Raw genomic sequence first — 25,442 nt, 5'->3', positions numbered from 1 at the left:
GTGTGTTTCACTAATTCACAGATTGGGATAAATGCAGAGACCAAATTTCCCTCACAGGATCAAAAGAGTATATATACTTATACTTATACTTATACTTATACTTACTTCATCTTCTTCATTATTTTCTCTCATTTCAGATCCCATTGTCCTACATTTGGGTTATATTCCACCCATATGATTGCGACCAATATATAGGCAGCTCGCCTTTTCCCATTTACTGTGATTTGCTGTGTTTTTGACATGCTCAGGGAGATCTTAATTGGATTACTGGATTAGTGTTGCATTTATCCTCTCAGTGTGGCTAAGATACGGTCTGTCCCATTTGCAGATTTCATGGTGGTGTTGGGAAACGCTGTGCACTTCGAAGTCACAGAGCAGTGGTCATGATTAATTGTAACTCTTCCATTTACACTCCACACACCAGACTCAAGTCCATGAGAGACTCAGTAATATGTCACCACACACACAGCACACACACACACACACACACACACACACACACACACACACACACACACACACACACACACACACACACACACACACCACACACACACGCACCACACACACACACACACACACACACACAGCACACACCACACACCACATACGCACCACACACACACACACACACACACACACACACACACACACACACACACACACACACACACACACACCCCTCTGTTGTCCCATCGTGGGGAATGATTGATGACTGTTCTGCCTCAGCTCAGGGCCAAGTGTGTTGGGATCAGAGTCCGTTGTTGCATCACAAATCATCACCCTGGCATTGACACACCCACTAGATTGGATTTGGGCTCCAAGCAGGGCCGCATAGGAGATGACTAAAGCTGGACATGGGCCTGCCCTGTAGCCAGAGATGTGTCTTGTCTTGTCTTGTCTTGTCTTGTGTCAGGTTTGGGGTTGGCGCTGTCTGCCGGATTGTCGCTCCTGCTCCATCATGTTCCCAACAGAACTGGACTACTTCATCACATCAGAAATCACCACTTAGTGTCTTTTATTTATTTATTCCAAATGCTAGCTACCTCAATTCACTTTGGTTGTTGTCCATTAAAGGAAAATATTGGTCTTAGCCATTCTGAAAGTGCATGACAGGAGAGGACTGAGTCATAAAGGCTGATGCAGGAAATATTGAGAGAAATTAATTCCCATATTAAAATGCTCCCTCCTCAAGCTCAACCCCAAAGAGGCCTGTGTGGCTCTCCACTGGTCGTCTTTGCCATTGTGTCTTCACATGCGGTTGTGTTAGGCCATGCGCCTCTCTATTCCCTCGTCCCTCTTAAGTGGTGAGGATCTCCAGAGGACATTAGCATGCAAATTGTGTTTTTCATAGAATTGATGAAGGCCTCATTAGTGTAAGGGGATCTGCTGGATGAAGGGAGATAAAGTGGCAGAACTAATACATCATACTACTATGGTTGTATATAATATAGTAATGAGCATTTGGTCATGCACATGCCAAGTCTTCAACACTTTGGGTGTTCGTAAGTCTAGAGTACCATGTTGTGACAGGATTCCACATCTTGTGGACAAGTGCAACTTGCCGCTGCGAACCGAACGAGCCAGTCTCTCTCTCTCCAGGATAATAGTTGTCACTACCGTATGCTTGGTTCTACATCTAGCCTGAGGATATTATGACGTCTAGTAAGAGGGTCTCATGTTTCTTGCTGACCCGTGTTGGAAATGAGTGAGAGCAGCCACACACATTTGCATTTTTTTTTATTTGTTTATATTATGTTATCAGTATACTGTATTGTCTGATGTGTCTTTCTTGAGAGTCACCAACAGAGCTAAATTCTGATGTAGACCTACTTAGCCAATAGAACTGATTCTGATTTAAAAAGTTACAGTAATAAAAAGCTAAGTTGGGCGGCGCCACTGGGAAATTGACAGTGCGCCACATTCACTACACAGGGCTTAGTTTAATCCCAGCAGCTCATGGTGGGATTATGTCTTTTTGTCGCCCCGTGAGTCGAGCCCACTTGAAATCATTTAGGAGATTACCGGGACGCCCACATCAAAAGGGGAGTGGCGGCCTAAAGCCTCCCTCCCGTTTAACTCTGAGTTCCCCTCCACCCTACCCCACACTGAAACAGCACCCTCACACCACTGGGTGCTAATGTGATTGTCCATGATGACTTTCCACACTTCCACTCCTGTGTAGGCACCATGTTCTACCACTGCGTAAGTTTTAGCGTTTCTGTAGATGTTGGGGGCACACAGAAATGAATCGCTTTAGATCAAAGTGTCTGCTGAATGCAGAGCTGGACTGTGAATGTAGAGCTGGACTGTGAATGTGTGCTGAACAGGGTTGTTTTGAACAGGGCTGTGAGGCTGTGTGTTGCAGTGTGTCTGGCTGTGTGGTGTTTTTCACAGGTGGTGGTTAACATAGATATTAGAAAGCTAGATCCCGCATTGGGCTCCACAACGTACGTAAATAGCGTCGCCATCTTGGTGGGGGCAACAATCACTGGAGGCCAATGGAGGAGCATGTGACTCTGACTGGAAATCAAACAGGTGTCTCTGATTGCCGGCAAGTGTTGCCCATATGCAATATGGCGGCCGCGTTTACGTATGCCACCTAATAGAACTCGAGGGACAATGCGGTATCTAGCTTTCTAATATCTATGGTGGTTAATGCTGGGGTAGGTAACTCATTCTTTACTCTGACATTCACTCTTGATCTGTCTTTCTTTCTCTCTCTCTCTCTCTCTCTCTCACTCTTTCTCTCTCTGTCTGCAGTCAGCCGGCTGGAGGAGCGTGAAGCCGAGTTGAAGAAGGAGTTCAATTCACTCCACCAGCGCCACACAGAGGTATGCTACTGAAACAGCTCTGTGGGGAGGGGATGGAGGGGGGTGTTGCATTTGGGTCTGCAGGGTGCGGTCCCATGTGTTTGGGTTTGTGTGTGTGTGTGTTTGTATGTGTGTGTATGTGTACACGTTGCTGACTGTGGGTTGTGGTCCCATGTGTTTGAGCGTGTGTGTGTGTGTGTGTGTGTGTGTGTGTGTGTGTGTGTGTGTGTACATCTATAAACACATGTGTTCCTCTTCCCATGTATTTGTATGAAAGGTACCGGTATGTTGAACTTTGATGTGTAGGCCACTGGTGAAGGCAGCTTTGTTGGTTTGTGTTCTCCACAGATGATCCATAACTACATGGAGCACGTGGAACGTATCAAGCTCCAGCAGCTGGGCGGAGATGCGTCAGACACGGGAACTCTGGGACGAGTGCGGTAGGACCACTCAACCTCTACTATACACTACCGTAATATACCGCCTATCAACCGAGCTCTATACATGATTGATTGATTTTGCAAAAGTTCTTCAGCTGTGAGGTTTCTTGTGTTCATTCTTCTTTCTGATTCAAGCACGATCTGATTCTGATTTATTGGGCTACTGGGCACTGCGGTTAATGCACGGGTACAGTCAATACACATATTTATTTATTTTTTGGTATACAACACTGTCATGCAGTTTATACACAATGCAGGAAATTAGTACACATTAGTACACATTAGTACACATTTATTACACATATTACACTGTGTATATGTGTAATAAATGTGTACTAATTTCCTGCATTGTGTATAAACTACATGACAGTGTTGTATACCAAAAAATAAATAAATATGTGTATTGACTGTACCCGTGCATTAACCGCAGTGCCCAGTAGCCCATTAGGTAGGCATGAGCCATGCTTACAATTAGGGTATGACCAGTTTGGCTTTTAGGAAGTTTTCTTGCTTCAGTCGAAGTCACAAAGAGTCTCTTTGTCCTGCATAACTTGCTATCCAAATAGTGTTGATCTAATCAGGGAAAATGAACTTGCAGTAGATGTTCAGTGCCCAGTTCACCTCTTCTACAGAAGAAGACTTTAAGGAGGGAGTGGTAGTGGTTGATGGAGATGGAGTCAGACTCAACAGTGATTTCACCCTGCATTGGGGCAGAAGTAGCCGCTCAAAGGGAGCGGAGTGGGGGTGGGGGGAGTAGCAGGGGTAAAAAGTGTGTGTGTGTGTGTGCAGACATCTGATTCATGCCGTTGGTGGCCATAGTGAGTCTTCTGTGCTCGTTCTCTGTGAATGTGTCAGTTAGTGAAAGCTCTGACCCTTCCCCTAGTGTGTGTGTGTGTGTGTGTGTGTGTGTGTGTGTGTGTGTGTGTGTGTGTGTGTGTGTGTGTGTGTGTGTGTGTTTGTGTTTGTCTCCTTCTGTCTGTGCACATGTGAGGACATTTGAGTAGAACTGTGTGTGCTTTGAGTGGGAAGATGATGAAAATAAGCTCATCTACGCTAGAGCCAGCCACTCCCCTCCTCTCCCCCAGGTTCCCCAGCTCCCCAGCACCCAGCAGCTCCCATCAGCTCTGCCCAGGCTTAGCAGCCTCTGCAGGGGGCCTCTGTGCTCCTCGCACCCTCCTCCTCCGCTCGCTCCATCAGGCCTCATCCCTCGCTCCGGCTCAGTATTATCAGGAGTGTCAGTCTGGTCTCCACGCAGTCTCCGTTTTTGGCCTTTGTCTTTGAAGTATTCTAGAACACTGTGTGATCTAGGTCAGCTCTCTGTTCTGAGCTTTATGGCTCGGCTAGATTTATTTTAGAAAGAGTCATCGATCATAGAGGGTTTTTTTTTTTTATAGGAAAGGGTTTTGTGTGTGAACACCTTGGCCAAATAAATGGGCTGTTACTTAGCGGCTTTCATGGTTTGTGGAATAGGGTGTGCAAAATGGGTGGGTTAATAGCTTTCCAAAACCTCGAAAAAGTCCTTAAAAGTATGTTTACCAAAGGGACACTGGCATATCAAGTTGCTTTTTCCCTTCCTCATAATTGTGTATCTTTTTTTCTTCTCAAGCAGGAAAGAGCGCCCCCTGTCTTTAGGGATCTTTCCTTCGCCTGGTGGGAATGCGGCCCTTACCCCCGAGGTGTTCGGCAGAGGCGAGACGCCTGGCACGGAGGGCTGGAGATTCAACGACCTCACCCACCCACGTTCCAATGCCAGCCTCAAGGTAGGCACAGCTCATCATGCCATCTTTCCCCAAAATGCCACCTGACCCATAGGTGGCAGTAATCAGTAGTAGAAGCACATGGAAATTAGACCAACAGTTGCCTAGGGTCCTGAGAAAGATGATGATTTAACATTATGTTCTACTTTTATGGCAAAGGGATTTGTGTAACCCGAAAACTACCGTGGCAGTGACCAAAACTGGAAGAACGGGAATTTGTTGCTTCTCAAACTAAGCTGAATTTTAGTTGTTTTCAGATATGAAAGCTAGTGTTGGTTATTGATGTGAATTTAGTGTTGAATTTAGTGTGAGGTTGTTCTTTGCCAAGACTAGAAAAATGCACTCTGCATACTAAACTAGAATGCTATGAGGGTGAAATTGGAGAGAGAGAGAGAGAGAGAGAGAGAGGGAGTTGTGTTTGTGTGTGTGTGTGTGTGTGTGTTTGTGTGTGTGTGTTGTGAGCCAGCGCATGTTCCCCCTTAGAGGATTATGAGACGCCCCCTCAGTATAGACAGCACATAGAGAGGCATGTGAGGAGAGCTGAGCTACACAAGTAGTGCTTCAGGTGGCACAATTAGTAACAGGAGACCGCTTTCCGCTGGCACCAGCTTCAGTGGGACTCAGTCAATTGTGTGCCCACACACACACACACACACACACACACACACACACACACACTCTCTCTCTCCCTCTCTGTCTCCCTCTTTCTCTCTCTCTCTCCCTCTCCATCTCCCTCTTTCTCTCTCTGTCTCCCTCTCTCTCTCTGTCCTCCCCTGTGGCACACACACAATCTCTCTATTTCTCTTTTAGCATGACTCTGAAACCCATGCGACACACACACACACACACACACACACACACATTCAGATAGACTGACTGGTGAGTTTAAAGTTAGTGGAAGGCAGCTGAAGCCCTGAGTGTAACTGATTCTTGAGTGTAATGCTAATCAGGCCCCTTTGGAGATGCTAATGGTTAGTGAACTCGGTCAGCTGCAGCTCGGCTGGACTCAGACAGGACAGAAAGGCCATCATCTCCGGTACCGTTGGCCCCGTTTGGCCTTTGTGTAATATACTGAAGAACTGTCAGATGGGATCTTCAGGATAGGGGAAGAGCATCTGGGCTACAGTGCTTTAGAAATGCTGCCATAGTAACAGAAGGCACTGACAAAACAAAGATGTTCTGCAGAGTGTAAAGATAGCTGAGGTTATTCACATGCTGGTGAATCTCCCAAAATGGCTGCCAAAATGTCTGAGCTACCCTCTAGTTTGAACAAATGTAACAATTTTCTATTTTTTATAGGGGGACACCAATTGCAAATGATTTATTTTCACTGGCTGTATTCTCATGCAATACAAATGACTATCTAGGTCAAAGTCCAATTCATGTTTGTTAGTGAGGGTTAAAGGTTTACAATTACACATCTGCAGCATCCAACATTGCTCAAGCATTCAGCTTATCGTCACCTTCACTGCTTATAATATGGGGACTCACAACGATGGTCATTAACACTTCAGTAAATTCTGAAACCATTCAGAAGAACAAACGTGTTGTTTTACATTTAATTTCAATCATTTGACGTTTATCCAGAAATGGAAATCAAAATGATTAATTGCCAAGTTTGGCTCCTCTGAATGGTTCAGCGCTCAGTGTATATATACTCTTTTATAAGTATATATACTCTTTTGATCCCGTGAGGGAAATTTGGTACAGCTTGAACACTTTCATCCGTTGAAAACGATTCAGATACTTATGTATGAAAGTTATGAATTCTTCTCCTTTTTGTCTCAAAGCTCCAGGGTTGAGCAACACACAAGCACAGACAAAAGGGTGTTCCCCACCCAGATGTGTTTCTGTACTCTGCTTCTTCTTTTGAGAGAGGAAAAAAAAAGAAAAGCCAAGAAATCTTCTTTTGTCTCAAACCCCCGAAGTCACAACTGCAATAAGCCACTAAAGCTGCATGCGACCACACACACACAAGGTGGTATAACTCACTCAGCTAAGCAGTGTGTGTTGCCTGTGTGATGTTTCCATCGCTGCTTCACAGAAATGACAAAAAAAAACGAAAACAAAAGAAAAAAAGGAAGCAAAAGGAAAGCAAAAGAAAACAACCAATTGCTGCCCTCATGTGCTATTCTCTCCCCTCAGCAGCTGGAGTCTGAGGACTCCCAAAAGCGGGAGGGTGAGAGTGCGCAGGAGCCTTGGGGGAATTCGCTGGCAGACGACTGCAAGGTAGCTGCATCCGTGGCGGTGGCTGTGGTGGTGGTTGCGGGCGGCCCTCTCCGCTCTGCTACTGCCCGCGCCCTACAGAGCGCCCTAACCAAACCATAGCAGTAGTCTCACACTACCACCCGTATCAGTGTTGAGTGTCCCAGTGCTGTGCCGTGCTCTTGGTTCTCATCTTAAGTTCCGTTAACGAGAGACTCCTGCTAGTGCTGAGACGGGGGCTGTATGCAACCATTTGGGGAGGGGGGGGGGGGGTACTGAAACATTCTAATTGGGTCCCGTAGGAACATCTGATTCGGCTGTGAAATAACAACATCAACAAAGTCAGGAATGATCAAGTCAAATTGGAAATTACATAAGAGTTCTGTTTCGAGGTGGTTGCATATAGCTTGTTGATCGACTGTCACATTTTTTGCACATTTTGTTCATTGCATGGTGCTTCATTCTTACACCATTTTAGTTTGTACTCATGTTTGACATTATTTGCGCACTAATATCATCAGCATCAACTAGTTGTGGTTGAGTAGACAGACAGTGCATTGACTGGATATTGGTTTATTTAACAGGTGTGTTTGTAATGCACTTTAACATTTCCTCTGAGATTACGTCAGAGAGATGGTGGTTTGTGGTTTATTTTCTCTTCTGTGTGTCTCTGTACGAGTGTCTCTCGGTGTGTAATTTGTCTTTGTCTATCTATGTGGATAGTCCGCGCACTTCTGAAATAGCTTTGTGAGTGTCCTGTCTGTAGTGTTGAGTCTTTCTGTGTTGCTTCTCAGTGTGTTATGTGTTGAAATGGTCTCCATTATGCAAAGCCAAGCCAAAGCCAACCAAAGCCCAATGTTTAATATGTCTATGAATGATATCCCATGTTCAATTATAGCTAATGAAAGGTTCATTATTAGGGCTTGTACTGTAAGAGCCTCAATAGCAGTGAATAATATGGGCATTGGCTGCCTGTCTCTGTCGCACTGTGCTTGTGTGTGTTCTGTGGCGCTTCTCTGCATTGTGTGTCCCAAAGCCTGACTTACCTGGATTCTGGAGCCAGGATTTTGCCATTAAAGCTGGACTGAATCCCGAGCTGCCTCTGTGTTAGTCTGGTCCATGTAGTGTGTGTGTGTGTGTGTGTGTGTGCTCGGCTGTAACCTTTCACCTCTGCCCCCTTCACCTGTGCATGACACTGGTGACGCCCTTTACTCTGTGGGTCGTTGTCACAGGATGAGCTGTCCGACTTGACCCCGATGTCCACCACGGCCTCGGAGCTCGGGGACGGTCCAGACAGGAACAGCAAGAACATGGAGGTGCAAGCTGCCCCAGGGACCAAGTCTGTGTCGGTCGGTGAGTCCCAACAGACAACTGTTTACAGAGAGGACCCTGGCTAGGCAGTTACCAGACTGCAGGCGACTCCTGAAGGGTACTGTCTGTCTTACACCAGATTGGCCTGGAACCGTTCCAAAGTCGGATGCTGGTTGTGTTCCGAGTTCCAGATGATGGGTAACTTGGATCTGATGGTAGCTCTGGCTCTCTCTCCATGCCAATCTGTCTAGCCACTTAACAAAGCATAGCAATTGCTGTGGTTTGGTCAGAATTGGAGAGTAAATTTTTGTTTGCAGGAGTGTTTAGTAATGTTGTCTTTTTGCTTGTGTGCAGGTTTGGCTGATGACGAGGACAAATCGGATGTGCAGGCCATCATCGAGTCCACGCCAGAGCTGGACATGGACCTCAGTGGTTACAAGGGAGCCAGGTAGCACACTTCAGCTCAGTGGTTACAAGGGAGCCAGGTAGCACACTAGGTAGCACACTTCACTTCAGTGGTTACAAGGGAGCCAGGTAACACACTAGGTAGCACACTTCACTTCAGTGGTTACAAGGGAGCCAGGTAACACACTAGGTAGCACACTTCAGCTCTGACCCTCCATCTGTATTAACCCTTAGAACCCGATTGACGCAAAGTGCGTCAAAAAACACACCCTTTCTTCTCTGTTACATTGCTCCGCGACTGTTCATCGCAACGAGATGAAACCTTTATTGTATGACAGAGAAGAAGTGGGGCTTTCCAAAGAGACTACGCACTTGTCTGTACGATCAAGTATGAAAATTAAAAAAAATCATGAAATTAAATCAAATTGCATCATATTTACAGTCTATACTTCTCATGTTCACCTGCGCACCCATTTTCTCTCGTTTGAATTACTCGCGAACCCGTGATCGCATAGATATGGCAAGCATATCAGATGAAAGAGGAGAAACAGGGCTATCCATTGGTACCATGGATATCGATCTTTCTGGCTTATAAAAACAGACGAAGTGACTGCAAAATATTAACGTCATGTGCTGCACACCCATTACTCTCGTTTGAATTACTCGTGGACCCGTGATCGGATAGATATGCCACGTATGTCAGATGGAAGAGGAGACACAGAGCTATCATTTGATACCAAATACATCCTTCTGGGTTATAAAACAGACGAAGTGACAGCAAAATAATAAGTTCATATAGCTGGACTTACCCCACGTTTTTGTCTGTTTTTGTGGCAAAGCATGTTTATAATCCAACGCTATAGTTTGTTTCTCTATGGCAAAACATGTTCATAATCCGGTTTTGAGATCCTAGCAAATTCCTGCATGGCATCCAATTCAAGGCTCACATTGCATCCCAATTTGTTCAACAAAGAAACACCTTTTTTACCTTTACTTTGTTCATGGCAATGCAGTAAAAAGTTGAGAATCATCATGAGTGCATACACCATAGTCACACATGCTAACAGGCAAACTTGGGTCAAGTCAGGTCAGATCAGTTTGTGTCACAGATATGGAGCGCAGAATGGTAATTTTTCATCGCTAAATAAAAAATGGCATTTATTTCCGTAAATCACATACACATATTTCTGTAAATTGCTCAGCCCCAGAGTATCCCTCCAACATGGCAATTATATTGCCCGATTCAGGACAGTCTGCCCTACACACACATGAAATGCATGTAGAGCTATGAGCTTGCTGTGGTGAGATACAGGTCAAAATATAAGAATTTTTATAATATGATTTTTATATTTTAATTCTTTAAAAATCAAAATAAAATCAATGCTAGTACTAATACATGAAATGGATCTGGCAGATCTGGATAGCCTAGACTCAATATATAATATGTGTGTGTGGCACTTACAATGACCAGAATAAATCCTTATGAATAAGGGTAGTGAAAATGCCCTAAAAACAGCTTAGGGTTCTAAGGGTTAAGTAGTGACTGACACAGTGATTATACTGATTATGCAAAAGATGGGGAGCAGGGCCAAATCCTGGCTGGTTCTAATCTAATGAGGAGGTTTTGCATATTATTATATATATATATATATATATATATATGTGGTTGTGTAATGAATTTCTTTTTAAGAGTAAGATAAAAAAAAATCCAAGTTGTTCAGGATCATGTGATGCTCATATTTATGTATTGTAACGTGAAGTTGTTTTCTCTCTCTCTGCAGCACACCGACTAAAGGCATTGAGAACATGGCGTTTGACCGTAACACAGAGTCCCTGTTTGAAGAGCTCTCCGTAGCGGGCAGCGGGCTGATCGGAGACGTGGACGAGGGAGCTGACCTATTAGGTAAACACATCTCCTCAAACCTCTCAGGGACCCAACCACACACACAGACTAGTGTCCCTCAGGGGGGCATATGGCAGACCGTGTCGGGTCTTTGAAGTATTGAATTTTGTGGAATTAAATTTCAATCTGAAGAATCTGACATAGGGAATGTGAAGGATTGGATTTTGTGCTAATTTATGTCTTAGAATTGCTAGATGCAGTTGTAACAATTCATGTAAGTTGTCATTATTTGAACAAATTACTCCTTCCAGAAACCCGGGAGCAACCACTGTCAGCAGAAATCTTTTCTTGTGGTTATATCTGTTGCCATGTTCCTTTATTGTGCTCTCAAAGAGAGTGGTATCAAAACGTATAATGTGTGCACAAAATGCACCATCTATGGTTTACTAATATTAGTACCAATCAAAAGAGCACAGGCTGTTCTTTCAGAGATTACACCACTGAATGGAGAACTTCAGGGCGAGATTATAAAAAAAATAGGCATTTGACGTGTGAAGTTGGTCCCCAAATATAACTTTTTTTTTGCCAAATGTTATACGACCATGACAGTCCTATGAACATAATATCCCTCTTGGGACAGTTTGTGTAACCCCTCCTCCACAATCGAATCTATCACTTCCACATCAATCAAAGACATGACAGGAGCAGGCTTAACTAGACAGTGGAAATACAGGCACAATATTGAGTAAAGAAAGCTCAGATAACGCAATCAGTCCAGTCCGATCCAGTTGTAAAGCATTAGCAAACCCAGGTGCCCCCCCTTAGGCAGATATGTGCGTGTGTGTGTGTGTGTGTGTGTGTGTGTGTGTGTGTGTGTGTGTGTGTGTGTGTGTATGCGTGCGCGTGTGTGTGTGTGCGTACACGCGCGCTAACGTGGCTGTCTCTCTTCCTGCTGTCTTCTCCTCTGCCTCTTGTTCCTTCTCCTTCCCAGTGGAGTACTCTGGTGTGTACGAGTTCTCGCTCTTTCCTCTCTCTCTTCTCCTCCCTGTGTTTGCCGCCCAAGCATGCCTGTCTACATTAATCATTACATTAATCAGTCGGTCTTTTCTTGAGTCAGTGATGGCATGCCACTTAATGCCATTACGTATCAGTAACAGAGTACCAATATGTGAGCTGAAAGTGGTTCCTAGTTGAGTGCATAGCCACAGTTGGTTAGACAGTAGGCTTTTGTTGTCTTTTTGTTTGTTTATTTGCATGTATTTGATAGATGCGTGTTTCTATGTGCCCTCACAACCAACATACAATTTCAGACTATTTCAGTTTGCTATATTCTCTTGGTGCATGACGTTCCCGCCACCTCACAATTTTTATTTTTTCATTCATGTCTTAACCTCCATGCTTCTGTCGTCCTCACCTAACTTGGATTGCATGGGTTTTTCAGTCCAAAATATACTGGGTAAGACTCTCTGTCCTCTCTCTCTCACCCATACTGTGGAGTCTGTTCTTAGACCGAGTACGTGTTTGGAGTCAGTCTTTGTGTCTGTCTTGGACTTGGTCTCTTCAGATGTACATGTACATTTTTGCAGTGCATATACTTCATCAGATTGAAATCCTGAAAGGCAGGGTGATGAGGGTGACTGGAACTGTGAGTGTGAGTGGAACTTTACAAATGACACAGAATATGTTGCTGTCTGCAGGTATGGGAAGGGAAGTGGAAAACCTAATCCAGGAAAACACACAACTGCTGGAGACAAAGTAAGAATCTGATATTTTCCTTTGTAATGTGATAGGACATGTGTGATCATGTCATTTGATAATTGACATTTAGACATTTTATATCATTTTTATAATCCTTGAACCAATGCTGTGTACAATATTACATCACTATCAACCAATCAATCAGTCAATTAATCCAACCAATTCATATAACACCTCTCGTACAGAGTTGTAATACAATAACACACGGTATCTGCTTTGCAGAGAAATAGCTGTGCTTTAGCAATGTTTCTGAGATGTTTCAAAACCATTAGGGCGCTAGGGACTCATTAGAACCAGTGACTGATTATCATCTAATAAAAAAAAACATGTCTAGTTCAAAAGGTATAAAACTTGCTGGGACGGTCTTCATTGACTAGTGTAACTTAACTTACTAACTTGTGTGTGGACCTAACAACGTCTTTGTTTCTGACTGCAGAAATGCCCTGAACGTGGTGAAGAACGACCTGATTGTGCGCTTGGATGAGCTGACCTGTGAGAAGGAAGTGGTCCAGGGTGAGCTTGAGGCCGTGCTGGAGGCCAAGAGCAAACTGGAGGAGAAGAACAAGGAGCTGGAGGACGAGCTCAAGAAGTGAGTCCCTCCCTGCCTCACCTCACAGCGCCCTCTGTAGTTCAGGAGGACTGCAGTGACTGAGCGTCTCAAAAACGGCTGAAGGTTTTTTTTATTTCGTTTTTTTTTTTTTTTAACAAACAATGTTAAATATTTGATGTTTGTTTGTTTGTGTGTATCCAGGATGCGGGCGGAGACTGAGGAGGCCAAGAAGAAAACCACAGATGAGGATGAGGTGAGACTGCGCCTCAGACAGCAGCAGCATGTCTATCTCATCTCGCATCTGTATTTAGCAGAGTGGAGCAAATGCAGAAGACAAGCTTAAAAGCACTCCAGTACTGAGTTTTAGTATAGGACCACAGTGAGTATGAAACAATAGGTCCCCTGACTACTCTCACCATACTCCGTCCTTACACAGTATGATGTAAGACAGTAACTAATCAGAATCAGAAATGGGTTTATCATTCTCCAGTTTAGCGTCCACCCCAGTATGTTACTTTGCTGTGCATTCATTTGAATGCTACTCATACTGTATTTAAGTTTAAAAGTTAATCGATCCTGTGTAAGAATGTTCCAGAATTCATGTGTGTGTGTGTGTGTGTGTGTGTATGTGTCCTCCAGGAGTGGGACGTGCAGAGTGACGTGCCGACGGCCCAGAGGAAGCGCTTCACGCGGGTGGAGATGGCGCGGGTGCTCATGGAGAGGAACCAGTACAAGGAGAGGCTCATGGAGCTGCAGGAGGCCGTCAGGTGGACCGAGATGATCCGGTAGGGCTCACCAGGACCACTACTACTGCTGCTACTACTACCACCACACACACACACACACACACACACACACACACACACACACACACACTCACACACACTCACACTCACACACACTCACACACTCACACACACACTCACACACACTAACACACACACACACACACGCTCACACACACACTCACACACACTAACACACACACACACGCTCACACACACACACACACACACACTAACACACACGCTAACACACACACACACACACACACACACACACACACACACACTCACACACACACACACTCACACACACACACACACACTCACACTCACACTCACACTCACACTCACACACACACTCACACACACACATGCTCTCAGACACACACACACACACACACTCTCACTCTCTCACACAAACATATGCATACACACTCACAGCGCTCTTTTTTTTAAATCAGACATACAGTACAGTACATGCCACCACACACACACACACATACATTATTTTTACCATGCCACCTCTCAGGCTGGGCAGGATTGCCTGTGAGGTGATATGTTATATATATATATATATATATATGGGAGTGATGGGAGCACTGAAATATTGCTTTGTCCTCAGCGTCTCCTTATTCCCTGTGTCCTTAATAGTACTGCTGCTGTTTTGGGCCCCACAGAATAATCCCATGTTTTGACATTTGACCTGACTTGAGGCTTTGGCCAACAAGACAGATTCATTTGTGATTAAACTGGCCTCCGGTTCTCCGATTTGTTTTTTGTTTAGTTCTCTCTCTCTCTCTCTCTCCGCAGGGCTTCACGGGGTAACCCAGACACCAGTGAGAAGAAAAAATCCAGCATCTGGCAGTTGTAAGTTCTTCATCCCAGTTTTATAAACCACTTGCACTTTTACCGCACTTTATACACCTGCATAGTTTGTACTTTTCTACACTACTACGTCAGACATCAGGCAAATGTTTTTTATTTTTTATTTTTCTTCTCTTTTTTTATCACTCTGTTTTCAGCAGCATGTAGGTGAAGTTGTCAAAGCAGTTCCCTTTGATCCTTAGCCCCTCTATCCACATGAAGCACCGATTTGAGACGCTTTATTTGGGCAGAGAATGGAGTCATGCCTTCATTAAAAGCTGTACCTCAAAAGTCCATCAAATATATGAAATGTAGTGAGAGGCTTGTTTATGTTTAGAATCAGGTTGTGAACAGAATTCTCAGGGTTCCCTGTTAGGCTGGTGCTTCATGGAGATGGACCCTTCCGCTCTCCCTGTTCCTCTGTGTGGCACACTAGACCACGCAGGCTCCCTCACTGTGCTGGGTTAAAAGGGTATTGGCAAGTAGCTGTGTAATAAGCGGGATAATGTATAGAATGGCGGTCATTATCAGAAAATAAGTCCCTTCAGGACGAAAAACAAGACCCCTTCGCTAGCATGTGGGGGTCCTGTTCGCCCTGTCGGGACTTATTTTCCGATAATGACCGCCGTTCTATACATTATCCCTTACGTAACATTCAGATAGCCTTATTTTGCTCCTCACACTCTAAAATGGCCTAGAAAGTTATGCATTAAGGAAGCATTTGTAAGAACACATACTAATCATTTCCATCATTTTTGTTGTAGAAAGTCATTGTTTTAAATAGATGGATACTTTAATATAGATGAGGTAAATTGAGGTATATATAGAAATCAGGCAATCTTGTATTCTCAATAAGATAAATGTAGGCTGATTGTGTGACCGTGTATATGCCTTTTGAAAGGGTGTGGCTGGAATGTGCAGTGCTTTTACAAAGCCAGCAGAGGGAGCCGCATTTGCTTGCAGCGTGACACCCCATGTGGCACGTTTCCTTTCCCAGCATGCTTTGTGATTGTGTCGAATGGCCTCAGTGAAGTTTGCAGATGACCCCTTGACCTGCAGTTTTTACCCTGCCTGTCTGTTTTCCCCCACTCCATCTCTCCTTCTCTTTATCCACATCTCTATCTCTCTTTCCATCTATACTCCATCTCTGCATCCCTCTCTCTGTCCCTCTCTCTTCCTCCTCTCTCTCTCTCTCTCTCTCTCTCTCTCTCAGCTTCAGCCGGCTCTTCAGCTCGTCGGGCTCCGGTAACAGCACGGCCCTGAGGAAGACTCCGGAGCTGGGCTCCAACGTCAAGTACAACGCCCCGGGCTCTATGATGAAGAAGAGCAGCACCTTTTCTCAGTTCCCCACCGAGAAGTCCAAAGCCTTCGACTTCCTCAGTGAAGGGTGAGTGGGTGAGGCCAGATGAGCCTGACACAGAGACACACACACACACACATGGGATTTATTGCCATATAACCAGAGGTTATGCACAGTTTTCCATCATTTGGTCATGGTTGGAGTATTATCTTGGGCTAATTGTAAGGGTCAGTTTTGAGATGGGGAAATTGTAAAGCAAATAATCTGCTGAAGGTGTGAAAATGTCTCTCTTTGTGAAGAATCGTATTCAAGCAAAGCAGTGTCTGCCTATCCAAATTGTTTTATTTCGCCCTGTTTTTGTATTGCATATGGGCAGTGGGTGTGTATGTGTGTGTGTGTGTGTGTGTGTGTGTGTTATGCATATCTGTGTTGATGCCTGTCCCTCCTCCGGTCAGACTGGACCCATGCAGCTCTCCGTCGCGGCGTGAGCTGAAGCGCTCTCAGTACCGTGAGGTCAAGGCCCACGTCCAGAAGGAGGACGGACGTCTGCAGGCCCACGGCTGGAGCCTCCCCAGCAAGTCCAAGGTCACACACACACACACACTCATACACATACACACACACTCCTCACATATGCACACACACAATGCACACACACACACTCTCTCTCTCTCTAGTCTGTGATGCTTATGGACTGTAACTCTGTCTCTCTCCTCATCTCAGGCAACTAATGGAGGGCAGGTGGAGAATAAGAACCTTCCCGTTCCCGTGTACCTGAAGCCTCTAGAGCTTAAAGACACGGCCATGAAGGTACCTTTCTCTCAACTCCCACGCACATGATCCCTTAGAGGGGAAGCAGATGAGCACTGGCCTGAGGAAGGAAGAGTGTCCATGATGTGTAGAATATGTGAAAGAAGAAACACAAATATATCTGATTTTATTAATTGAAATACGTGTGTTTATGAAATTAACTGCACTGTGCTTGTGTATATCCTGATGATGGCTGAACGTGAATGCCATGACCTCTCTGAACCACCTTCGAACCCCCCCCCCCTGCTCCAGGTGTGGTGTGCAGCTGGAGTAAACCTGTCTGGGGGAAGGCTCCGAGAAGGGGGCCCTCTGGTGCCAGAGAGTGGCACAGCAGAGTCTGAAGGCCTCAGACAGAGGAAAGGCTCCCAGAGCAGCCTGGACCAGCTAGAGCAGCAGGCACAGGTAAGTCCCAACCCCCCAAGTGTGTGTGTGTGCGTGCATGTACTCGTGCGTGTGTGTATGTGTGTGTGTGTGTGTGTGTGGGTGCGTGCGTGCGTGCGTGTGTGCGTACGTGCATGCACTCGTGCGTGTGTGTGTGTGTGTGTCTGTCAGTATGTGTGTGTATGTGAGAGAGAGAGAGAGAGAGTATGGGTGCATATTTTAATGCATTTGCATACACAGTATGCACAATGTGCTTGTGAGCGCATACTGCAGCGTGTCAGTAATTGTATATGACCCTCTCTGTGTCCAGCTGGAGCAGGACCCCCAGGCGGAGATGTCCAGCCGTGTGTGGCTCTGCACCAGCACCAACTCGGCCACCAAGGTCCTCATCATGGACGCCAGCCAGCCCAACATGCCGCTGGACAGTTTCTATGTCTGCAACTCCCACGTGCTCTGCATCGCCAGCGTGCCAGGTAAGATATGCCGCAACCAAAGTGTGTGTGTGTGTGTGTGTGTGTGTGTGTGACTTAGAGAAACAGGGTGTGATTGAGATTATTTAGATTATTTAATCATTTGACTCTTACAGGGTGTGTCTGTGTGTGTGACATAGAGAAAGGGTGTGTGAGATCATTTGATTATTTAATCAATTGATTTTCATAGGGAGTGTGTGTGTGTGCGTATGTGTGTGTGTGTGGTTGTGTGTGCGCACACGTGTGTGTGTGAGTGTGTGACGTAGAGAAAGGGTGTGATTGACATTGTTTAATTATTTCATCATTTGACTCTTACAGTTTGTGTGTGTGTGTGTGTGTGTGTGTGTGTGTGTGACATAGAGAAAGGCTGTGTGTGAGATCATTTCATTATTTAATCCATTGATTCTTATAGGGTGTGTGTGTGTGTGTGTGTGTGTGTGTATGTATGTGTGTGAGAGACACAGATTATGGTGTATGCATTTACTAATTCTGTGTGTGAGATCATTTCATTATTTAATCCATTGATTCTTTGTGTGTGTGTGTGTGTGTGTGTGTGTGTATGTGTGTATGTATATGTAATAAACTGTGTGTGTGTATGTGTGTATGTATATGTAATAAACTGTGTGTGTGTGTGTGTTTAAAATGTTGCTCCTCTCAGGTGTGCTGGAGTCGGACTACCTGGCTGGAGAGGAGGTGCCCCAGGACCCCGAGGCAGGTCAGGGCGAGGGCTCTCTGACGGGGTCAGTGGGCTCGGGGGGCAGTGACGGGGCGCTGAGTGGCGTGTCGGCCGTGGGCTGCACCTCAGAGGGGCCACCAGGGGGCGCATCGTCTCAGTCCGGGGGATCCCCAGCAGAGCACAGCCCCAGAGGTGAGAACACACACACACACATACACACACACGCACAGAGCACAGTCCCAGAGGTGAGAGTACACACTCACGGAGACCCCGGCAGCACGCAGCAGAGTATACATTTTAGCCCTGTCCCCAGCAGATCAGAGCACAATACACACTCACAGAGACGTCTGCAGCAGGCACGCAGCAGATTTTCTGGGTTAAAAGATGTGACAGACAAGGGTAACTAAATGGCACCATCTGAATGGAACAGTATTGGATCAGCTAGTAAAGTCCACACAAGACCACAGTATTCAAGGCACTCAACAAGTCATGAAACCGAAGAGGAGAACTTGAGAGAGAGAGAGAGAGAGAAAGAGATGCACATACATACACACTCACCAGTTTGTTTGTTAATCTTGGATGCATATCTATTTGCCATGTACTGTATTCCAAGCATTCTCTACGTAAACAAATGTTTAAATTGAATTGAGAGAGAGGGAGAGAGAGAGAAACAACAGCTACTTACCTGAGCACAGTAAAAGACCCTAAACTCAGGAAAACATTGACAATGAACAGACTCAGCGAGCACAATCTTGCCATAGAAAAAGGCAGACGCAGGCAAACCTGGCTGCCCAGAGAGGAAAGGTTATGCCCACACTGTAAATTGCCATACATCCTTGGAGAGATACATGTATAATATATATATGTAATTGTCTGTCTATGCATCTACTTTATGTGTACATGTAACTGAGCTTTAGCAATAATGTTTTTGAAACGTTCATGCCAATAAAGCTTTCTTGAATTGAGAGAGAGGGAGAGAGAGAGAGAGAGAGCGACAGAGAGAGAGAGAGAGAGACAGAGAGAGAGAGAGAGAGAGAGACTGACCAATGAATCCAACAGCACTTACTGGACTGGTAGTACTGGAAGGACTCATAGCTACTTCAATGCTGCATCTGGTCTCCAGCCCCTCTCTCTAACGTCTGGCCCGTGTCCCTCTCCTGCAGTGGCTCTGTCCAGAGAGGCCAGCCCTGACGAGGACGGCGTGCCCACAGCCGAGGAGGCGACCGAGGCCACGGAGGACGAGGAGGAGGGCCACGCCGCCGAGCCCAGCCAGCCTGGCATCTACACGGAGCACGTGTTCACCGACCCACTGGGTGCCCAGCCCAACGAACCCAACTCAGCCACAGACACGCGAGCCAGGTCAGAACCATCACAGACTACTGAACACACCCGGCAGTGAGTCGCATGTATAAGCCACATATGCGCTGCGATCGAGGAAAACCCTTCACATGGTTGATTTTTGCTCTGTTTTAAACTTAAGATTCTGATACCATCCTAGCAACATTCTGGACACTGTCTTCTAGCAAAATCCTGGATACCATCCTTCCAAAATCTTGGATGTTGCTGGGATGGTATCATAAGTTGGTAAAACTGCACCATGTGAAGGGTTTTTCCAGATGGCATCAGATATAAGCATGCACACATTTGTATACTCACCCTCTAGAAGCCTCACAGTATCTCATTTCATACTCATTTCATACATGTGTGGCACAGTTTTCAGCATGCACATTTGCATTCAGTGTTTTACTAATCTTATTGCAATCCTGAGGTTGTCAAAATACAGTGAATACGGAAAATAATGTTTGTTTTGTCTTGGAAGCTTTGCAGTTCTTCAGCTGATGTTGCTTTGGCATCAATGTGAATCTCTGAGTCAGTGTCAGTAAGGGTCCACTCCTCACTCACTGCCTCCTCTCCATCCCTCTCTGGCCTCCACTCTCTCACTCCATCCACTCTCTCATGCTCTCTCCCTCTATTCCTCTCTTCCTCTTCCTCCCTCCATCTTTCTCTGATCTCCTCTCTCTCCCTCACTCCCTCTCTCCATCCCTCCCTCTCTCCTTTGCCCCGTCTCCACTTTCTCTCTCTCTCCCTCACCTCTCTCCGTCTCTCCCTCTCTCTCTTCCTCTCTCCTCTCTCTCCCTCCATCTCTCTGATCCCTCTCTCTCACTCCTTCTCTCCCTCATTCCCTCTCTCCCTCTCTCCACCTCTATCCCTTTCTTTCTCCCTCACTCCATCCCTCCCTCCCTCCCCCTCTCTCCCTCTCCATCCCTCTCTCCTCCTCAGGGAGGTGATGCAGGAGGCTGACGGGGGCTCCCCAGACACCAGCCTGCACGACTCGGCCACCGATGAGAGCCAGAGGATGAGCAGCACGCTGCCCACTATGTGGCTGGGCGCCCAAAACGGATGGTAAGGGGAACCAGCCTGATGACCACCAGGGGCCCTCATTTAAAGTCAGTCGTGGCCTACTGGTTAGGGCTTCGGGCTTGGAGCCAAAGGGTTTCCGATTCGATCCCCGACCAATAGGAATGGCTGAAGTGCCCTTGAGCAAGGCACCTAACCCCTCACTGCTCCCCGAGCGCCGCTGTAGCAAGGCAGCTCACTGTTCTGGGTTAGTGTGTGCTTCACCTCACTGTGTGTTCACTGTGTGTTCACTAATTCACGGATGGGATAAATGCAGAGACCAAATTCCTTGTATATGCGAGTATACTTGGCCTAGAAACCTGATTTACATTTTTACATTAAAAGGCGGGCAAAGTCTTAAGTCTGACTAAAGCTAATTTAACTAGATGTACCGCATAGCGGTACAAAATATGACCGCCGCTCAGTCCTGTACATCCGTTCCGCGAAAATAAATCACACTTCAATTTGTCTCCATATTTTACTCCATCCCCCACTCTTGAAACTTTTGTGTATGCTTGTTTGGCATGCCTGAGTGTGTGTAAAAGCGGCTGCACAGAAAGTACCCTACTGGTGCTGAAAAGGTGAATAGATTGTAGAATAGCCAAAGAAGATGTAGAATTGTTATAAAACCTTTAAAATCTCTAAACAATCACAAGTAGGGCAGTTCATCACAGTTCATCCATTGCAACTGGATTGATGAAAGGTCACTTACACCTGTAGGCTACATTGTATTTGGGAAAAGCAAAAGGTATCAGCATAATGTTATTTATTTTTTTATGTATTTATAAACAAAAACATCTCTGTCAGTTCCATGCCGTTTTCAACAGCTATCAAAACAAAGGTCATTTTTGGATGGATGGATTTTTGTGAATGTTTCTTCTTCTACATAAGATTTTAGTCATCTTTAGTTCATGTAATACTTTATTGTCAATGCACAAATTAAGTAACAGTAGTCTGAAAACGTTATTGTTAATGCACAAATTAAGTAACAGTAGCCTAGTCTGAAGCGAAATGCTGTTTTTACATCTAACCAGTGGTGCAAATAACTGACATGTCCAAATGGGCCTTGATGAAATGCGCCGCTAGACTGTTCATACACATTTTAACGGGCCAAAGTTGAAAAGCTTTTGTCCGTTATTGTTAGTGCAAATATAGGCTGATTCATGTTCCCTTGCATTGTTTAACTGAGGTCCATGGCTAGTCTGGCTTTCATCAGACCAAGCTCAATCTTTTAAGAAATCAAAAAAATAAATAGCGGGCAGCCTAGTCCATAGGCACCCGATATTGTTTTAATTTTCGATTGAGATATACACGCTCTGGCTATTCTAAATGCAAAAATGCATCAGGGAGTTATGACAAACGGTAACTAACAAACTAGATCCTAATAGAAAGTTGTTAGCTTCCCTAAGCTACAGGTAGGATTATAGGGGAGGCCTATTGACAACATAAATTGTCAATAGGCTATGCTTCAACGACACAAATAAAATCTCCTTTTGAAACCAATGGCTTACGCCTTACAGTATCAAGCGGACTTAAACTGTCATATCGCGGGCGAAAAGTTGTAATAACATTCACGCAGCTCCATGAGTCAAGGAAAGCGAATGAAGTAGCCACTTCTAAATGGGACCCACTACACAGTAGCTTAAGGTGTTTTGCTAAAGCAGCCATAATGAAATGAAGGTGTCATTGTTTGGATACTTCACACACACGCGTGCTTTTTTAATTTCACAGACTACAACTACCAAGCTGTAATCAAAGCACATCGATTCCCCTCTCACACCCTGCACGCACTTAAAACAAAATAAACAGGCGTCTCAGTCTCACGCATGTATAGGCAAAAACTGTATCAGACCGTGTAACGTTGGTAAAATCTTCCATTGCACAGAATGATTTTGTAGCACGTGCAATAAATGACAGTCGAAAGATACAAACAGTGCTGCTATCAATTTGCTTGGTATAACCGCATTTATAGTTTTCTACAAATGCAATCAATCAAATGCCTCCATCACTCAACCAACGCTTTAACGGTAACATTACCTAGGTCCTTATTGATATTACAAGATTAACGTTGCCTGCAGTAAAAACCAAGCATGTCCGAGAAACATCCTTAGATTTATTTCGGCTTCAAGAAGAAATGGGAATTACACTTCATGTGAACATCGTCCTATCCTTATTAGATGTTCGCTGCGGTAAATTACAGTCCTTGTATGAAAGCGCCCATTGTTTTTCCAACCCACTTTTAACTTCCAACAAAATTACGTCTCACTGCAAACGTCGCCATCTAGTGGACAAACGACTACTTCTCGCCAATACTGAAAATGCAGCCATGATGATGATGATGAATATTTATTTTGGCTTTCTTTTAATCCTACTGATTTTCATTTTTTACGGGGGCAAATCACAAATGAGTGATTATGAGCCAGGTTGATGTGGGCCCTTGAGACCAACATACCATAAAAGTTTCACAGAGAACTGTGTCTGCCCTACCCTCCTTTCGGGGGGTCCAATTCAGCGGAGGGGCTACAGATCAAAACGAAAAACGATGGTTCCATGCTATCCATGGGTTATATGTCCACCAAGTTTCGTGTACCCGGTCTTTCAGTGTCCCGGGAATCATTGACGGAAATTTGGGCAAAAAAAAAAAAAAAAAAAAAAAAAAAAAAAATCTGACTAAACCTATATGATGACCGCTGTCGCGGCGGTCATAATAACTAGACAAAATCTATTTGCTAGTTTAACACCGTGGGAGGAGACACTGAAGCGCAAACATTGATCTCTCAGCTCAATACTCCCATATGCCTGTGTGACAGCTGTATCTCACGCTCAAAAACTTTGCTTGCTGACAGACTTTGCACTTTGTGATGAACAGAGGGAGGCCGCACACTCTAGCAGCTCATATGCCAATAGATCAACATCTTCATATAGTGTTTGAGACATCACAAAAAGCTGAACACTGCCACAGGTGTTTAAGCCAATCTAGCAGAGATCTTGACATTAACAAATAACCCTAAATATCATTACACCAACAAGTGCAAAGGTGACCAGTGTCCTATATACCAGTACATATTCAATTGATCTAAAGGAGTTCCATAGATGCTACTTGAAATATCGGACCTCTAGCGGTCGTCATGAAAAGTAAGTAGACTTTGCACTTTGCCCACCAAACAAATTAGGGCCTCAGGTGTTTACAATACTCTTACTCGTACCGACAGGTGATGTATCTTAGCCTATGGGTCACCCTGGCAGATGATTTCCCATCACCAGGTCAAGGATTATCAATTATGAAGATCTTGTCTTGTATATATGCTGAAATTTACTATGAGAGAGAGAGAGAGAGAGAGAGAGAGAGAGAGAGAGAGAGTGAGCTAGCGTGTCTGTTGTTTAGTTGGCAGACTGGACTTCTCTCAGATCTCTGAGGTGACTGGTCATCTCTTGGTTCATAAGTAGTCTGATTAATCTGATTGCGTGTGTATGGGTTTTTCCCTTTCAGTTTGTACGTCCACTCTGCGGTGGCGCGCTGGAGGAAGTGCCTTCATGCTGTCAAGCTGAAAGACTCCATTTTAAACATCGTGTAAGTACAAAAAACACTTCTACCAAACTCCAGCAACCAGTGAAACTGTGCCCCTGAATCAGGTTCTGATCTATTAAGTGGGCACTGACAAGAGAACAACATTACATACATGACAAGAATAGGTATCTGTATCAGAGATATGTGGTGGTAGAACAGATATCTCTGTGTGGGCTCTTTGTCTGTATTTTTATAGTAGGTGTTTAATAAAAATGAAAAAAAACAAATAGCCTCAGTGCAGAGACTAAACATTTCATCTGAACACATGTGTCTGGCATTAGTAATGTTCTCCCTGTTAAACTGCTGGCCTTGGGTCCTTTATGGGTATGTTGTGATATGCCTGTACTGGCTCTCCCCTCTGCAGGCATGTGAAAGGCCGTGTGCTGGTCGCCCTGTCTGATGGGACTCTGGCCATCTTCCACAGAGGACAAGGTAAGGACCTAACTTCTCTGTCTTGTCCTTTTGCAGAAACTGTTTATAGTCTAATGACTGGGATGCTTTTCCAGTCTGTGGTACAGTAGCAGACCTCCTGTGTCTGTGCTTTTGTGTGTTTTCTCCAAATAGCTCTCAGTCTGGGTGTTTGTTTGCATATGCTCTGTTCCTTACTGTATTGCTTTGTGTTCCTTACTGTGTATGTGTGTGTGTATGTTTGTGTGTGTGTGTGTGTGTGTGTGTGTGTGTGTGTGGTGTGTGTTGTGTGTGTGTGTGTGTGTTGTGTGTGTGTGTGTGTGTATGTTTGTGTGTGTGTGTATGTATGTGTGTGTGTGTTTCTGCTTTATGTCCTGTGTTCTCACCCCTGCTGCAGACTGCCAGTGGGACCTGACCAACTACCACCTGCTGGACCTGGGCCGACCACACCACTCTATTCGCTGCATGACCGTGGTCCACGACAAGGTGTGGTGCGGCTACCGCAACAAGATCTACATCGTCCAGCCCAAGGCCATGAGGATAGAGGTGAACATGAGAAGTGTACAAAAGGCATGCACATTCAGGCCTACGTTTAGGGTGCTGGACAAAAAGTCAAGGTCAAGGTGAACTTTACTATCCCACAAAAGCAAAAGTCACAACAATAAAAGCAAAGCCCGCGCACCAGACGTAGCTCCGAGCTT

At 45.1% G+C, this 25,442-nt stretch overlaps 1 protein-coding gene across 1 annotated transcript in view; it reads left to right on the top strand.

The window, feature by feature from the left end:
• Positions 1-25,442, top strand: part of spag9a (sperm associated antigen 9a) — a 42,279-nt gene that overhangs the window by 3,677 nt on the left and 13,160 nt on the right. Inside the window, exons 3-26 of the mRNA XM_048244856.1 lie at positions 2,764-2,834; positions 3,162-3,253; positions 4,863-5,013; positions 7,156-7,239; positions 8,448-8,568; positions 8,881-8,974; positions 10,713-10,834; positions 11,766-11,777; positions 12,472-12,529; positions 12,969-13,121; positions 13,284-13,335; positions 13,722-13,867; positions 14,678-14,734; positions 15,945-16,118; positions 16,487-16,616; positions 16,755-16,841; positions 17,094-17,243; positions 17,533-17,695; positions 18,351-18,560; positions 19,532-19,727; positions 20,649-20,771; positions 24,256-24,336; positions 24,698-24,765; positions 25,139-25,287. Of these exons, the coding sequence (XP_048100813.1) occupies positions 2,764-2,834; positions 3,162-3,253; positions 4,863-5,013; positions 7,156-7,239; positions 8,448-8,568; positions 8,881-8,974; positions 10,713-10,834; positions 11,766-11,777; positions 12,472-12,529; positions 12,969-13,121; positions 13,284-13,335; positions 13,722-13,867; positions 14,678-14,734; positions 15,945-16,118; positions 16,487-16,616; positions 16,755-16,841; positions 17,094-17,243; positions 17,533-17,695; positions 18,351-18,560; positions 19,532-19,727; positions 20,649-20,771; positions 24,256-24,336; positions 24,698-24,765; positions 25,139-25,287 (2,744 nt within the window). The remainder of the gene's footprint in view (positions 1-2,763; positions 2,835-3,161; positions 3,254-4,862; positions 5,014-7,155; positions 7,240-8,447; positions 8,569-8,880; positions 8,975-10,712; positions 10,835-11,765; positions 11,778-12,471; positions 12,530-12,968; positions 13,122-13,283; positions 13,336-13,721; positions 13,868-14,677; positions 14,735-15,944; positions 16,119-16,486; positions 16,617-16,754; positions 16,842-17,093; positions 17,244-17,532; positions 17,696-18,350; positions 18,561-19,531; positions 19,728-20,648; positions 20,772-24,255; positions 24,337-24,697; positions 24,766-25,138; positions 25,288-25,442) is intronic.

Source organism: Alosa alosa, chromosome 6, assembly GCF_017589495.1.
Source record: "Alosa alosa isolate M-15738 ecotype Scorff River chromosome 6, AALO_Geno_1.1, whole genome shotgun sequence".
NCBI lineage: Eukaryota > Metazoa > Chordata > Actinopteri > Clupeiformes > Clupeidae > Alosa > Alosa alosa.
Note: the sequence above shows the minus strand (reverse complement) of the source record. Positions and strands in the feature narration are given on the sequence as shown.